Here is an 18,488-nt window from a genome sequence, read left to right as displayed (position 1 = left end):
CCCCCTGACCCTCGAGTTTAGGGGTCAACTGTAGTTTTATTGGAACACAGACATGATTATTCATTTATATGTGATTTACGGCTGCTTTTGTGCTCCACCTGCTTAGTTTGAGTAGTTAAAACAGGGACCTTAAAGCTTAAAATATTTGCTACCTGGCGATTTACAGGAAAAGTTTGCTGACTCCTGATCTAAATATTATTTTATGGTACATCAGCAAAACAAACTTTTGGTAAGATTCAGTGTGATATTTTGTTAAAGGCATTTGGAAATCTTGGAAACATTGTTAACTATCAATAGCAAAAGCTACCAATGGTTAGTAACCCCAAAGTTTCAAAATATTGATACTTCCTTTTGAGTTCTGATAATGGGTTCAGATTTCCATAGCTTTTGTCTCCTTTCCTCTCCAGTCACAACCTATCTCTGACTTTTCCACTTAAAACATCTTCCTCTTCATTCCATGTTTTATTTCCTATTCTTCCTTTCTTTGCACGTGAACTTTCTCACTGTGTCATGTTACCTATATCTTTGGCTTGCAAATGTTTAGTACATGCTCTTTTCACAAAGCCTTGAAGTGACAGGAAACAACCCTACAGATTGTGAAATAACTGAGGTGTGCAGATAGGCCTAAAAGTGAGATGGACAAGAAGAGCACAGCTTGTGCAGGAGAGAAAAGGGGATGTGGCCGAGGTCTCAAAGGGTTTTGTAATTACGAATGAGTAAATTACTGAGGACATATTTTGGCATAGGAGATCATATAATTTTTTAAAACATTTAGAAACTATACTGCTTTGGTAATTCACGTAATAAATTATATCTTATTTTTTTATTATATTATGTTTTATTACCACCAGCAGATAGTATTACAGCCTTTCTTTTAAGTGTTTTTAGAGTTATGGGGCACTAGCCTATTAGCTGTTATTCACGGGTTAAAATAGTAAACACTAGCCACCCTTCGGAATTGTTTATTTTTACATAATTTTAGTAAAAACAAAGAGGAAAAAATTCATTGCTGCCTACCTCAATTGAAAGAATGGAAGGCAGGGGGAGGATTCTTCAGTGAAAGAGGAAGAATTTAAGGTAAATAAAGAGAAAGATTATTGTTTAAAAACTATATTATAAGTTCAGTGGAATTTTACAAATTTCAACTAAGAGGTATACCTCTTACTAAATTACTAAAAAGTATAAATTAAAATATTAATCTTTCTAAGAAATAGCTTTATTAATATTCAAGATTAAACGGTAAAACTATTGTCAAAGTATTGCCAAGTATGAATTTTAGCTGTACCTATTTCAGTAATATGGTAAATGTAATTTATACTTTAAAAAAAAATTAAAGAAGACAATTTAGATAATACAAACTGTAACACTTCATGAGTGGACAGTCTCTTTTTGGAGAACTGCAGAATGGGGAGGGGGAAACAAGGAGCTTTCATAGGATAACAAATAAAGAAAAAAGAAGAGACAAATAGAAAATATCTGATTGGCTAGGGCTACACAGTCAACCTTGTTTGAGGTGAGAAGGCCCAGAGTTGACTTGGCCTTCAGGGATTGGCTGACTGAATATACTGTGTTTCTGGTCAAGCAGAGCATTTGTGAGGACACAACAGTTACCTAAGTTTTGGTTTGCTGATGTGGCATCTTAGGCAGTAGTGGCTTCATCTTGGGCCTGGAAATGTATTTCATCAGTCCCCACTTTTGCTCATCCCCTTGACCAGCGATTTTCAACCTTTTCTTATCTCATGGCACACATTAATTACTAAAATTCAGCACATCAAAAAATTCTATTTTTGCTGATCTGACAAAAAAAAAAAAAAAAGGTATAATTTTGATTCGTTCACACCGGATAGCTATTGTTGTGTTGGCTGTTGTCATTTTTCTGTCTGACAATCTAAGGGAAAAGACTAAATAGTCAGATTACATTTTTAAAAATGTTTGCATTCCAGTATGCCTCTTACAGCATAATGGTTGAAAATTGTTGCTCTTGACTATTGAGGGGGTTTGATCAAAAATATCAGTCTTGGCATGACTCAGGTCATTGCCTCTTTGATTCTCAGTGGAGTATTCACACAAGATGATGCCAGGCTCCTATTCTTGGAGCTGATTACATTCTTCTGTTCTCTTTTGTCAGTCCAGTCAGAGAGAAACCATCTGTTTGCTGGCCAGAGGCTACCCACATGCATTTAAATTTTATTACACACTGTGTTAGGGAGACAATAATAATTATTAGCAACAAAACTATGCCCATGGTTTGGAGAACAATCCTGAGCCAGAGTCCTTCTGAGTCAAACCAGCAAGAACCAAATAAGTCAAGAAATGATCTAGAAGAGGGAGATAACTTCTGTAAGCCAGGTGGCCTCTTTATGTATTTTGTGGAACTCTGTCTCCACTTCCCCAGAAGAGTTTATCCAGCAAGCTTGTTGCAGAAAAACTGTGGCATTGGAAATCAGGGAGATATTTGTAATGGCCAGAAGCAACTACAAGATCACTAACATCTTAGCATTCAATAGTCTGTAGTTTGGATTGCCCTCCTTTGAAAAGGCCTTAGATATGTGGATAATGCACTATCTTTTCAGGACAGGGCAAGGAACCTAGGAAAAGGATGACCAGAGAGGGAAGGAGAAATGGAAAGAAATGTTTTTGATCCTACATCTTGGGAGGAAGCAGTCTACCTTGATGTCAGCTACTTCTCTTCTTAGTCAATTTGATTTGGAAGTATCTGGCATTTGCACAGGACCAGATGTCAGGTGGAACCTTCTTTAGTTATAAAACATGCACCCAAGTTTTGACATCAGTGTCATCAGTTAAGAGTACTTTGTAGGGTCTTTTCCAGGAATTTCACTTTTGCAAAAGCATTAGAGTAAAATAATAGCTGGCTGTAAATGGCAAAAGACTTAAAAATGCCCACAGTTAAAGACCTGTTGAGAGTTTATTATAGTGGACTTGACAAGGAAATTTGGTTATTTCTGTGACGTATCACATTTTAAGATAACTGGAATTACGAGTGATAACATTGTACTAGGACATAACAGATTTTTGGGAATTTCATACAATTTCTAGAGCACTCATTAATAACATGAATCCACACAGTCTTGTCATCATTTGACAGTGCTTTCCCATGTAATTTAACATACTACATAAACCTCATTAGTTTAACATCTCTCTTTTACAAGGTGTGAGACAAATCTCTTAAGATTTTTCTAGGACCCTCTGGGATATCTCATTTAGTTTGAGGTAAAAAAAGAATTCATTTCATGAGACGTTAACATGTAGCCATCACCATAAGTTATCTTTCTTTCTGACAGTTCTGTAACAGAGGTTAACATGAGTTTATTTGACTTTTAGTAAACCCAGGTATAATAATTCCTCTAGCTCTTAGCACATAAAAATCTAGTGTTGTAAGGATGCCCCATCACCTTTCCTGGCAAGAGAGGAGAACCCCATTAAGAGTATAGATCATTTTGTGCAATGTTGGTGGCATGTAGATTGGTGCAGGAAACCTAAAACATGAATTTGGAAGAATATATGCATCCCTGTGCTCATGCAGTGTTATTTATAATAGCCAAGCTATGGAAGCAAACCAAGTGCCCATCAATACACAAGTGGATAAAAAAACTGTGGTACATGTGTACAGTGAAATATTTTTCGGCCATAAAAAGTAATGAAATCTTACCATTTGCAACAGCGTGGATAGACCCAGATGCTATTATGCTCAGTGAGATAAGTCAGTCAGAGAAGGATAAATATATAATTTTACTTATATGTGGAATCTAAATAACAAAATAAAATTGAAACAGTCTCATAGACAAGAGAATGAACTGGTGGTTGCCAGAGAGGTAGGGGTTGGGGGACTGAGTGAAGAGTCTAAGGAGCACACATTGATAGTTACAAAATAGTGATGGGGAAGTAAGTAAAGCATAGGAAATATAGTCAGTAATATTGCGATAACTATGTAAGGTGCCAGTTGGGGTACTGGAAACATCGAGAGGAACACTATGAAGCAGCAGTTCTCAACCTGTGGGTTGTGACCCCTTTGGGGGTCGAACGACCCTTTCACAGGGGTCGCCTAAGACCATTGGAAAACACATATATAATTACATGTTGTTTTTGTGATTAATCACTATGCTTTAGTTATGGTTGGGGGTCACCACAACATGAAGAACTGTATTAAAGGGTCGCGGCATTAGGAAGGTTGAGAACCACTGTTATAAAGTATATGATTGTCTAATCACTAAGCTGTACACCTGAAACCAATACAAAATAGCACTAAAAGAAAAAAAGGTATAGATCATTTTATGTTACTGCAGGATGGTAATACCATGATTATAGATTGTAGGCATTTTGAGAAGAGTGCTCCTTTATTCACAATTGTACCCCCAGGCCCTACTGTAGTACCTCCACCTACTAGCTCTTTGTTTAAATTCTGAAAATGTATCCTTAAAGAGTTAAGGAACACCTATACATCTCATTATCCTTTTCTCATTCTGTCTACTCTGAGCTTTTACTTGTGCAATTGGCTGTGGCTAAAGGTCACACAACCATACTGAGCAGTCTTACATTAAATTCATGATCACCAACCTACAGTGGGCCATTAGTATTGCCTGGCAGTTTCTAGTACATGTCCCTAGTCCCTCACTTTCCCACTTTGCAAGTGACTTTCATACTTTCTTCTCTGTCCTCTAACATTTTCTCTTCCATCCTTGCCTTCAGCTAATGACCTTGATTCCTATTTTTCTAAGAAAACTGAAGCAATCAGAGGGGAGACCTTTAGCCACCCACCTAGCCATATTAGTATCCATACTTTTTTTCCCCTTCCATCACTATGCATGCGTGGTCTGGTCACTATCTTAAGGCCAACCACTGAAATTGTGCTCTGGATTCCATCCTCTCCCATCAACTCAGGGACACTCTTCCAGCAATTGACCCTCTTCTCTCCTGTAGTTATGCATTTTCCCCTTTACTAGACCATTCCATTAGCTGATAAACATACAGTATTCCCTCATTTACTGCAGTATTACATTCTAGACCCTCCCACGATAGGTGAAAATCCACGAAGTAGGAACCTTACATTTATTTTATTATTTATATATATTTTAAGGCTTTATAAACCCTTCCCACACACTTAAAAACCATTCCCAGTCCCTTATTAACCTTTCCTACACTTTTATAAACACTACTTATATTCTTCAACATATTCTACACTCTTAAACCTCTGTAATTTTAACAACATACATGTACAGTACCGCAAAATCCCACAATATAGTGAAAAATCCGCGATAATTAAATATAATATTTTTTTTAAATCCCGCGATATAGTGAGGCCACAATAAGTGAACCGCAATATAGAGAGGGACTAGTAGTTGTTAAAGTTAACGTAGGTTTAAGAGTGTAGAATAAATGTAAGGTTCCTGCTTCACGGGGGGATCTAGAATGCAATACCCATGATAAGTGAGGGAATACTGTACTACAATTCTTCCATCTTGAAACAAGACATCCTAAGGCACTTTGGCATCCAGAAGGCACAGTTCCATCAGCTGTTACATTTGCAACATAATGTTCATCACCTGAGTCCTTCACTATCAATTTCAGCCTTCTCTTTTGACATCTGTGAATTCAGCCCTCGCGCCAAATTACTGAGAACTCACAGAAGCACACAACCAAGGAAGACACTGGGGCAAGGTATTCTGTAGTACTGCCACCATCTAATGTGGCAATGTCAATAGATCAGAAACCCTCTATTCCTTATAACTTAAGTTGTCTAACATATTTATAGATCCAAAATGAATTCTTACGGTCTATAATGAGCAAATACTAATTGAAATAAATCCTGAATGAGAGAAGGATGAAGAAAAACAAAGGACAGAGAACTGTAAGAACTAGAAATTCTAACTCTGACTGGTGTGGCTCAATGGGTTGAGCGTCGTTCTGCAAGCCAAAAGGTTGCCAGTTCGATTCCCAGTAAGGACACATGTCTGGGTTGCGAGCCAGGTCTCCAGTTGGGGGCGTGCAAGAGGCAATTGATTGATGTTTCTCTCCCTCTCCTTTTCCCTCTCTTCCCCCCTCTCTAAAAATACTAGATTTATGGGTTCTTTCTTTGATAATCATGGGATGTGTTCCTATCATTTGGAGGCAATTGAAGCAAGGCACAAAAGTGCTGATTAGCTCTCCTATTTTGCTGCAACCAGTGAAGTTAAGCCTCAAGGATTAGGCCAGGAGCAAAGAAACTAGAGATAAACACCACCACATTGCCTTCTCCTACTCCAGTGTGTCATTATTTAAGAGTAAAATAGCATTAATAACAAAACAAGCTATTAAACATTGAAAAACACCAGGTTAGAGCACAAAAGAGAAGGATAGTAAAGATTAGAATTAGGAGTAATTAATTAGCTTGTAATCGTTTTGCTTTCAAAGCTTATTTACAAGGACATTTTAAATAAAGTCTGTGATTCTAAGGTATTACCTTTATTAATTATGCCAGTTACCAAGGTGAGAAAGGCTTTTTTAAATTGAGATAAAATCCACATAGTATAAAATATACCCTTTTAAAGCACACAATTTATTGGTTTTTAGTATTTTCAAGGGATCATGCAACCATCAACACTATGTAATTCCAGAACATTTTCATTACCCCTGCCCCCAAAACTTGTATTCATTAGCAGTCACATCCCCTTTCCCCTAGCCCCTGGCAACCACTAATCTGCTTTCTAAGGAAGAGGATGAAAAGTCACCCCCTGAAGCCACTGGTTGGTGTTGGGAAGAAGAGGGTGTTCTTTAATTAAAAAACATTAAATCATAATTCTAAAGACCTAGTGGCATTCATAACAAACTTTTTTTGATGTTTTAATTTGGAGGTAAATAATGAAGAAGAGAAACGGTATTCTAGGCAAGAGTATAAGGGGGAAAAAAAAATGGGAAAGCTACCTAGCTCAAAGAGTGAACATGTAAGCCCAGTGAGAGAAAATTGGGTGGGGAAAAGAAGGGTAATGAAGCATTAACCAGTGGTTTTGTTATAATCCTCTTTCCACCAAGAGTTGTATGAGTAGAGAATTCCACAGCTTAAAAAAGAAAATGAAATTTGAAAACCACAGGTTTAAACATAAAAGCCCAATGTACACATTATAAAGTGTTGTCAGAATACCTTGAAATCCATAAAGAAAAGCTAACAAGTTGTAGAAACAATGGAAAACCAAAAAATTTAATTCCTACTAAATTAAGCAAAGATTCAGTAGGAGAGAGCTGTAAAATGTTTTTGGTTTGGGGTTTATTTGGTAATGCTATTTGGTTTATATTTTCTAGAAGTAGAAAATAAATATTGACCAAATAATGTGGTTGATTGAAAATAAATATTGAAGTCTAAATGTTAAACATGAGAGAGTACTTGAAGAGTCCCTTGTAAATAACTATGAGGCAGTGCTTTAATATATGATAAAATAATAGAAAATTTTTATATCTAAGATGATTTGTTTAAAGCTCACTGAAGGAAAAAGAAATCACAGATTAAAGATGTATTATATCGTTGCTATTTGATCAGTTTTTGTACCTTTATGGTAGCCAGATTGCACTCACTTCTATGTATCTACAGCTGCATTTTTATGGCATCCATTGTTCCACTTTTCTTCCTAACTCTTTGACAATATATTTGCAAATCTGTGTATATCTAGAATCACTCCCGAAAAGTATGTTTGATGACTAATATAGTCAGCAAACACACAAAAAGGATTTGATTTTTAAATCTGAAACCAACAAATACCTTTGTGTACTACTATTTGAGGATGAAAATTTGTTTTTCTCTGTATTTTGACTGTATATATCTAGAGAGTTTTGGATATTTGCTTCCCTTCAAATAAGAAATAAAAAACTATTCTTAAAATAATAGTTTCGAGTTTGAAGTGCAGCTTGTTCATTTTTCATAAAATATTAAATAGCAAAGCCAAAAATGCTTTACATGTTCTTTCTCTTCTAATTTGAGGAGAAACTTAATTTATGTGAATCAACACCTCAAATACTCCGGGTTTAAGAAGTTAGCATTATCTGAGAAGTTGCTATTTTTAGGTTCGCTGTAATGTTTCTAACTTCAGTGCTCAGAGGAGTGGGTGCTTCCTCTCCCAGAAGGCTCTGTATTCTCAGCATGTGCAGGTCAATTTGACACAAAGCTACCTACAAGGAGCAACAGGCCCATTGCAGGCTGTGTTTCTAACTTGAAAATTATGAGCAGGTATTGGGAGCCACAGGCTGTATTTGGGAACCAGCTGCATGGCAGTACAAGCATGGATTGTGGTCTCTGGAGGCTGGGAGAGCATAATGCTTGAACTTAATTTCTTTGGAAGATAAGAAGAAAAAATACCTTTCTACCTGACAAGATTGACAACGTGTCAAATCTGACTATCTTCAGAAGTGTGCTGGACAGTTGCTAAGTAAATACCCACTTTTCAAAGATGATGATCAAGGAAACATCTCTACGAAGGGACCCGGATTTAAGGGGAGAGTTAGCTTTCCTGGCAAGGGGCTGTGATTTTGTTCTCCCGTCACGGTTTAAGAAGCGGTTGAAGTCATTTCAGCAGGCACAGGTTTGAAACTTGGGTGTTTCTTTTCAAATATTTTTATTACTAATAAAACCACCCAGTGAACTAACTTACAAATAATTTTGCAGCTCACTTGATACTAGATCAAGGAATTAATCTGTGTCCTCTATTCAGCTATTTGCAGAAAGTTATTTGTAGAGAGATTCCAACAGGTTTAAAAATAGACCTTCTGGACCTGAGTACAGTACTCACATTTTTCTCTTGTAGAGAGGGAATCCAGTTTTAGAGACAATAAATACAACTTAACAAATATTTTGCAACTTAGTGGGAGAAATTTTAGAATTTTTAATAGAAATACCTTTGAGAAACTAAAATTTGAGAGTTTTATTTGTACTTTGAAGTAATAGGCTATGTTTCAGTTAACATGCACACATCTGTAATGAATTTTTTTTAAGTATTGATCCTGCTAATCTTTATTTTTTAAAGAAAGAACTAATTTTATGTGTAGACAATTATGTGTGTGTGACATAATATATGTAGGTAATAAAGGATGGCAATTAACTTCTGGGTGGTGAAAGAGTGTCCTCGGCAAGCTGTGAGATTGAATCATTTCTGCTTGCGATGACTACTTTGCAAGGCCCAAGCTAACTTGCTTACACCCTTACAGCCAGTGCCTCACAAACAAGTGCCTAATGCTGACTACAGTACAAACCAAGGGCCATACATATGACGGCCATCTAGAATCCAGCAAGACATTATAGTTTCTTAGTTATTCTCAGCCAGAGTAATTTCAAATTATTTGATTGAACCATGAAGTTGTCTTTTTTAAATAGCTAAAAAATCATCAAATATTGTAAATACTACAATGAAAGGATACTTACTATTCAGAAGGAATATCTAAATGATACTGTTTTTTAAAGGGAAAGACTGACATGGAGAATTGAGATACTTTACCCAGCTAATTCTATTTTAGTGCTGTTTCTAGACTTAAGTGAAACAATTTTATTCAGAGTGAGCAGATGCTAAAGTTGCTGATTAGTCTGGCAAAATTTATGTTAGTGTGTTTTATTCTACAATATAATGTTTGTAAAGAGTTAGTTTTATTAAACTACGTTAAGATTTAAATTATGCGTTTCCTATTCAATGGAAAGTAAATTGATACATCTGAAAGTTCAAAATAAATGCATTCTTTTTATTTTCCCTTTTAAATACTAACATCACTTTTATTAAGTGTGTATCAGCCCATGAATTAATAATAGTTGCCCATCAGTGAACTGCTCCATGTTAAGAAGTACACTAAAGAAAGTAAAAGAGATTATTATGTAAACAAATATTTTCCCATTGAAATAAAAACCTTGACAGATAGCCAGGTTTTGTTCTCAATGTCACTTATTTCTGTCAAAGCAAAAGTATAGAGTCAACACTGAAGGCTTTCCACTAAACCTTCTCCATTAGCATGTGTTCACCAGACTATTGAGTTTCATCCCCACTGGCACCAGTGGTCTTAATCCTATGGTTATAACTGCTCTAGATGTCACACCATGGGAAATAAAGAATTCTGATGATGCATACCTGTCTCACAAATATCTTTTAGCATAGAATAATAGGAAGGAAATGGCACTAATGTAAATGACATAGGTAAAGCCCATGAAGAATTACATGCCTTATTTTAGAAATTAAAGAAAAATTTCTGCTGTTACTAACTCATATGACTATGTAATAATATTTGCAGATTTAGCATTAAGGCAGAGAGAAATGTTTACTTAGAACAGATTATCAATTTGTTAAATCGAAAGTGGTTTGTAAACTTCAAATTGCTTTACAAATGTAAGTGATTATTTTATTTAGCATTGAATCTGAAGAACCATGTTTAATATTTTGAGATCCCTACCCTTTGCCTCATTTTCTCAAATAAGGGCATATCTGTGCCCAGGACTGTTTTGGACCTTTTACCTATGTAATTTCCTTACTCCTATAATTTTCTTTAATCCTCACAACAACCTTCCAAGAAGTAAGGATTTTAATCTGTTTTATTACTGAAATTCTAAAAGGTTAAGTAACTTTACCAAGGTCACAGGGCTAGTAAGCCATCACTGTTTTCTGTTGTTTTTCATCTTTCACTGGTTTCACTCTCCTCTGGGCCATTTCTTTCTTGAGTACTGCTTTTTGTGGGTGACATCCTGATAGTGCATCTTTATATGGGTGACAAACTGATAGTGCATCAATAGCTGGCGTTCATATGCCTGTATTATTAATATATGAACAGACTCTACTATGTATTAATGTCAGATATTAACATGAGAAATGGGTCATGTATAACAAAAATAGGAGATTCAATCATATTCATCACATATTTATGTGAATGAAGCTTATCTTCCTATAATACTCATGTTTTTCAAGAGTAGCTAAGATTTTTATCCTGAATCTAAATATCATGTTTTAAACCGTTATATCAAAAGGAAATATGATATTCAGATCTACCTACAAATAAATTATTGTTCAAACTTTAGGGATGGCTTGAGGGTACTTTAAGGAAGAACACTCAAGTAATACTTTGTGTTCACAATGAATTTAAAATAAATCTAGCTGGTCAATAATCATGCCATTTTTCATACTTTATATGGTACCGGCCCTGGCTGGTTTAGCTCAGTGGATTGAGCGTCGGCCTGCGAGCTAAGTGTCGCTGGTTCGATCTTCCAGTCAGGGTACATCAGAGAAGGAAAACTCTGACTCCAAAAAACCTCCGCTGCCTTGCGGCATACCTCTTCAGGGGAAAGGCTAAGGGAGTAAACCCCGACAGAAAATCCGGAGCCGGAGTCCCTAAGGCGGTTTGACGTTGTAGTCAACACCGGCAACTCCTGCGGCGCACCTGAACCCAAGCTGTATCGACTCCGTCTTTCCCTTGGACCCTTCAGCTGCGAAGAGAGGGGGGGTCTGCTGCATGGGCAACAGCAGACCCTCCATATTACCCTGCCCAGGCTCTGTAGCTTCAGCGTCATCACAAGATGTCGATTCAACACGGGAGGAGACAGATACCATGTCACTCCTGAGTCGGACTGCACAGCCATTCTCGGCGGTGCAGATAGACTCTTAAGAAGCTACACCATCGTCTCTCGAGACGGACGGCTGCCGACGACGACGACGATATGGTACCTAATACAGTACCATGCACATACTTTCTTTTTTTCTTAATTTTTTATTGTATTTTTTTCATTACCATTTAGTCCTCTTTTACCTCCCTCTCCCCTGCAATCACCACTGTTGTTCATGTCTATGAGTCCTTTTTCCTTTCTGCTCCATCCCTCCACCCCTAACCTCCCCTACCTTAGCTGTCATCCTGCTCTCTGTGAGTCTGTCTCTGTTTTGCCTGTTAGCTCAGTTTGTTCACCATGCTCATACTTTATACAGCACCTAATATAGGACCTCATAGCCTTGATGAATTAATTGATCAAAATTAAGAGTAGAAGTTAAAACTGAAAATCTTCATGGAATCTTTTTGCATTTTTTTCTAGGAATCTCAGAACTAAATTTAGTCTTCATTGATAAACTTCTCTACATAAATGTTAGGGTATCTCCCCTCCACTTTCCTTAAATCATGGATAATCTTAATCTCTCCATTACCCTCCACGCTTTTTATACTGTCCTTTCTTATGTCTCTTTATTGTACACCACATTGAATCCTTTTTGGAACAGAGAATAATATAAACTGTAAATGAGTTAGTAAACTGTAAAGGTGGTTTGGCTATGATTAAATTAATGGCCATGACCCTTGCCTATTAGAATGTACCAAAAATGAGAGAACTTTGTATCTTGGAAAATATGGTATGCCACTAGTGGCAAGTAAATCAGCCTAGTAGAAGACATCCCAAAACAAAAAGCTTTAATTTTCTTAACAAAGACTTCCTCTGCATCAGGAATTGTCGGTGATTCTACCTAGACCAAGTTCAACTGGAGAAGGACGTGAAAGGATACTCCTTCCAATAGATATTAGATCTACATATTTTAAAAGAACTTGTTCTGTCTGCCTAGTGAAGAGATAGAAATGTACAGAAAGTCCAAGAGCAGTCTTCAAAAAGAATTTACCAATCCTATTCCAACAGACTAAGAATATACCTCAAGATCCGTAATATGTCAGTTGACATTGCTCTTAAATGTCTACCACATAATTTATGAGGAAATGTACGTTAGGGTTTTTAAGCATAAATTTATATAAACTCAAGTATTGACAAATAATGTATTTTATTTAGTATGGATAAACTTTCCTTAGATGCATGCTTGCCACCCTCTAGAGTAGAAGGAGTTCTTGATCTCCACTGTCTCTAATTGTGGTTTATTATATTACTGGTGAGAACTTTTAAGAAGTATATGTTGTTTATAATTTGTCTCTCATAATCACATTTTCCTTCCAGATTCAAAATAAACCAGAAAAGAAACCTGGAACGCCACTGCCACCTCCAGCCACCTTTCCAAGTGTTCCCCAACCTCTTTCCCCTGTTCCTCATGTGAATAATGTTGTGAACGCACCATTATCCATAAACATTCCACAGTTCTACTTTCCTGAAGGACTCCCAGATGCGTGCAGTAACCATGAACAGACTCTAAGCAGAATTGAAGCTGCTTTCAGTGATATTGAAGATCAGAAAGCAGATATTTACGAAATGGGGAAAATTGCCAAGGTAATATAACTACTAAATGTGTAATCTCCCTCTCTCTAGCAATCCCAATCTCCCTCTCTTCATGGCCTCTTTGCTCTCTGTTTTTAAGCATGCTGAAATTTTTATTTTATTTTTTCATGTTGAAAAAATATATTTGATCCTGATATATCTTTAGTTATGGTACTATTTCATGGAACTCTTAAGTTTAAAGAAAACCTTAGTGGACCTCTCGTCTAGCTTTCCATTTAATATAGGAATTCCATCCATGATATCACTGACACACAAATTCATTCTCTACTTGAATGCTTTCAGTAACAGGAAACTCACTATCTTGCCAAGCAACCTGTTCCATCATTAAATAGAGCCTTACTTGGTAAAAATATTTCCCTTATGTTGAATACAAATCTTTTTTTATTCTCACTCAGTAATCATAACTCTGTCCTGAAGCCAGGCAAGGAACCACCAGGCCAGCTTAACACTGTGATTCTACTCAGAAATAAATGGATTTTCCACTAGGAAACAGGTCTTTGATACTTTCCAATATATCCAACTGCTTTTATTTTAGTATCTTAGCTCCTAATTCCAGGACCACTGTAAATTATTTAGTAACTGGGTTCAACAACTCTAGCCTCCTCGTAGAACAATTAATACTGAGTGTGACCTTTGCATTATATTTGTTCAAGCCTTTCTCCAGCTCAGCAACATTCAGGGATTCCCACCATGCAGAGCAGCATTCTTTTGTTTGGGTTTTATTTTTATCATGCACATGTATTAAAGAGATCATACCTCAGCATTTAGCAGTGATTTCGGGTGCGCTTCAAGAGATAGAGGAGTTTGGCTACATGTGGGCGAGTAGTCCAAGTGGGAGCTCCCCAGACCCCATGCACACTTACGCTAGAAATGGTTCCCCTGCTTTTAGAAATAATATTTAAAAGTTTTAAAACTAATATTGAGGATAAAACCCAAACTCCTGTTCCATGTGTGAGTCTGACGCACTTGCCCTCCCACAGGCCCATTTCTGCATTTGGGCTCTCAGTTCTCCCCTCCAGAATGGGCTTTCACTCTTTCCAGCCCCCACATCACCTATCTTTTAAGACCTATTTTCCTCATGTCTTTGGAGAAGTCCCTGAATCCTCATTCCAGTTGCACCCTGTCCTCTCCCCTACCTCTAACCTCAGAACATTTGTTACTACTATTAAGTAATTTGTAAGTGGAATGATTTTAAGGGAAACTAAAAGGAATTCTTTCTTTTATTCCCTTTCTTCACTCCTAATCTTAGAACTTGCTTGTTGGTCCCTTAGATGTTTCTAATAAAAAACAGACTTTTTCATTCCAAAAATACAAACCCACCTGTTTCCACTATATTTTACATATAAGGAGACGGAAGTCTCACAAATACTTACCTAAAGTAACAGAACTGGTACATGTCAGTAGACAAGTCCTCTAACTCCTAGCACTGTGCTATTTCTACCATGCTATCTCCCCTGAACATATGCTAACATACCATTAGCTAACTTCCAATTATATCTACCCTAAGAAATTATAACTTCTTTCAGAGTTTTGGCATTTTCTTACCCAAAGCTTTGAGAAATGGCTTTTTATGAACCAAAGATGGTAAATTATGTAAACAGGCCAGAACTATGAATCTAAATCCAAAAGATAGAATTTAGCAAGGATGAACAGAGTCTGCATCTGAAGATAACATGTTAACTGCATAAACGCCAAACGGTATTTTTAACATGACAACAATTTGTGTGGGAGAAACAGGAGATTTTCATGAACTGCTTCAGGCAGACAAGGAGAGAGAGACTTGTCCAGATTAAGGGACATGGTAGTTCCCTGGTGCTGTGGTAGGTCACCACACCTGGAGAGCCAGTCCACATGATTAGTGCCTCACTGTCAAAGACCTGCTGCCTGCTCTGTCTTGAGTTCAGGTCCACTGGATCGACCTTCCTCCTCTGAATATTTCCAACCCCTGATTGAGGAGCCTGTTTTGGCCTTTCTGCCCCCCTGCCTCCACCCTCCTGCTCTGGCCCACCACCTGTAATTCAGGTATCCCTGCCCTGCTCCATGGTTCAGTGGCCCTCTAGTACACAAGATATTCAGAGAAGAGAACAGAAAGCCTAAGATGGTCAGGGGAGGTCAGGGAAGAGTGTAATCAAGTCGGATAGGTCTGTGCATGCTAGGGAGTCAGAGAAAGGACTTGGCTTTTTACAGGCGGTGAGGATTAATCTATATGTCATCAGGAAAAACTGATGTCTGAATTGTACTTGGTTATAGCCCTAAATTCCATTTATGGGTGCCAGGCATTGGTATTCATTGCTCTTAGACCTTAATTGTCAGCTCGGGTAGCAAGGTAAACTGCTCATACCTTTAAAACTTTAAAAGTAATATTGCATATAAAAGTGAGAATGTGTGTGTTGTCTAATGACTTCCTAAGATATCACAAGTGTATTGGTTTGTATTGTTTTGTTTTGGGTTACTGTATCGGCTCATTTTTTTCGATTTTGTCTATTTTTAAAATCATTTGTTTTAAAAATTCATTTAATCGTGTCTTCCAGTTAGCCAGTCCCCATTAAACCAGCTTTTACTTGGCTGCAGGAGTCTGTTAGCACTCACTTAGCCATCCTTAGTTTCAACCATTTTTTACTGTGCTGACTGACTCTGCACCTGCATCCCTTGCATGCCCTGTGCTTGTGTTCTCACAAGAGGTGGTATTTGAAAGGGAGAAGAAAGACAACCTTTAAGGGACAACAAGGGGAGAGGTGGTCGGAGCAATAAAGGAACATTTTTGAATTCTTATAGTTTATAAAGCTATTTGCAAGGCCAGCTTGAATTTGCAATCTACCCTGTTTTTTAAGTGCAAAGAAATCTTTGTGTTCATGAAATGTGCATCCATTGGTGAAGTTTAGCTTAGTCACCTTCAACCTCAAACAGCACTGGAGAGACTAATGCCATTTCTGATTAAATTCTCAGTGTGTAGTGTGTTCTTCTTTCCACAGCTTTAAGTGATGATGGAGAAGAAATGAGAGAATGAATCTAAGAAGAGGGACAAAGGTAGTATAGGAACAGAAACTGAGAAGCAGTAAGAAAAGTGTTTGTCAGAGGCTGGACCTCTAGCAGGAGGTTGAGGAAAAAGAATGAACTGTCCTCTGAACCGTACAAAGCCCTCCAGTTCCTCTTCTGGCTGATGTAGCCCCATCTTGACCCATCATACCTGTGGCCTATAAGGTACCCTCTGTACCTTTATTTCTTCAGCTACAGAATGGGATAAAAATACCTGCCCTCTTCTGCATGGGGATCACATGAGGACCAAATGAAATAACAAGATGAAACATTTTATAATGTTAAAAGAACACTGCAAATATTGTTGATTATTTCTTGCTATGTGTATCATTAAACCGCCTTACTTTCAGTTCTTTTTGTTGTTAGGCCATTGTTAGATCAAATTGTAGGTGTTAATCAAATTTTCTTTGTTCCACTGACTTTGATTACCACATTGACTCTTGCCTGCTCCTATAAACCTAAGTTTTCTAAACCCATTTTCTGTATCTCCTTATACATCCCCACATGTCATCCTGACACTGGTTTATTCTCTTTTCTGTTATAAAAGACTATTTTATTGCTCTTAGATTAATATCACTTATTTTTTTTAGGTTCTTATTGATCTCCTGATTCTCTTTATCTTAATTCTTCATTTTTAAGCAGATGCAGGTCAGCCATGCATTTTTTTTTTTAATAGTCAACGTACAGTGTCTGCAGCTCTTGCAGTTCACTGCCCTTCACATTTTTTTCCTATGGCCTTTTCTCTGAGGGCTTGATACCCTAACACTTGTTTACTTGGGGACCCTACTGTGAGCAAAATCAGTCAGTCCTTTCCAATCTATTTCAAAACATATCCTTTCTCTACCTTATTTCCTAGGATTTTGCCTTTGGGTCATAGTAAATTAAGTGTTAATCTCTCGGTGACTTATTACTCCTTACAAGCTGACATACATGCATTTTAACAGGAGTCTTGTGGAGAAAAGACTGTATCCAAGGGAATAGAAGTTGTTTAATAGTGGAAGTAGCCGCACGGGAGGTGGTAAGCACACAGCCCTTAGAAGTGTTTCAGCTGAGGCTGATGACCACTTCTCGAGGGTGAGCTAGAAGAATCCTAGTCCCTTCTAATTCTGAAAAACCCATGAGTGACTAATGGTGGGAGTTTCAAGCACTTTGACAAGTCAGTTCCAGTCTCTCCCTGTACTTTGCGTTTATGGCTCTACACCCCACCTTCATAATACAGGCTATTCTTTCAGCTTTTCCAGCAGTTGCCAATATCCTGTAACATCTGAGAGCATTTTCTTGGCAAGCCAGCATACTGCATGAAAGGGAGGATTGGGATTGGGGAAAATAGATTTGACAGTTTACAACCCAAAGTATATTAATTGTGAGCTTTGTACCTTGGCAATCATAATTTACACAATAAACAATCCATTTGGTTGCTAAGCAACACCTTTCCTCATTCTTGACCTCAGTGGAGGTATTTGAGCTTTGGACTTAGGAAAGCTTAAATTCCATCCTGCTTGCAGAACATGCTTTAATGGTCTGACCACTATTATTTCTGCCCTGTACTTACTTCCCTAGGCTTGTATCTCACCTTTCATATCCTCCTCTCTGACACGAACCCAGCAGCCTTGAGTGTTCTCAGCATAACTAATCGCAGACTCAGTACTCTTCAGCTTCTATGGGGATCCCCCGTGTACTAAGGCCTCACACCAGGCGCAACTTTACCCGAACCTAATGTGTATTCACACCATGTCCATCTCAAATGGAGAAACTTCCCATTGTAGGATGAGGGCTCAGCAGATCCTACACCTAATAGAAATAATAAGAATTTCATTATCTAAAAATAAGATGTGTCTCTTGGAAGAGTTTCAGTTTTCGGAATATGTTTTACATGTCTATACAAAATTTGGAACACTTGGAGACTATTTCTCTGCTAATGCATAGATACTATCATCACTAAGATTTTTCCTCTAGGGAAAAATAAGTAAATTTGGTAAGAACTCTTTTTTTATAAGATATAAGAATTTTTTTAATTGAAAGAGCTTTTTATTGAGGAAGAAAAGATTACCTTTTAGGATATTGTAGTTGCTTTCTATTTGTTCCCAGTTCTTCCTAAGGCTTTTATAATGTGTAGTCATTTGTGGTAGTTACTAATACAGAAATAAATTAGAGCTTTTTTTTTTTTTTTTTAGCCTTTCATCTTTTATCTGAATTGTAACCATTTAAAAAGATTTGGTAGCTAATTTCTTGAACAATTGGGGCTTTT

The 18,488-nt window shown here is 37.3% G+C and overlaps 1 protein-coding gene across 2 annotated transcripts in view; it reads left to right on the top strand.

Annotated features, from left to right (window-relative positions):
* The window catches only part of PPP2R3A (protein phosphatase 2 regulatory subunit B''alpha), a 108,459-nt gene that overhangs the window by 9,772 nt on the left and 80,199 nt on the right, over positions 1 to 18,488 (top strand). The window contains exons 1-2 of one of the 2 annotated variants that reach the window (XM_090284299.1): positions 8,103 to 8,564; positions 12,929 to 13,195. In XM_090284299.1, the coding sequence (XP_090140425.1) occupies positions 8,433 to 8,564; positions 12,929 to 13,195 (399 nt within the window). In that variant the 5' untranslated portion in view covers positions 8,103 to 8,432. Of the gene's footprint in view, positions 1 to 8,102; positions 8,565 to 12,928; positions 13,196 to 18,488 lie in introns of those variants that run through there. The other variant, XM_090284298.1, reaches the window with a different exon arrangement.

Source organism: Furipterus horrens, unplaced genomic scaffold, assembly GCF_987537825.1.
Source record: "Furipterus horrens unplaced genomic scaffold, mFurHor1.1.pri manual_scaffold_7, whole genome shotgun sequence".
NCBI lineage: Eukaryota > Metazoa > Chordata > Mammalia > Chiroptera > Furipteridae > Furipterus > Furipterus horrens.
Note: the sequence above shows the minus strand (reverse complement) of the source record. Positions and strands in the feature narration are given on the sequence as shown.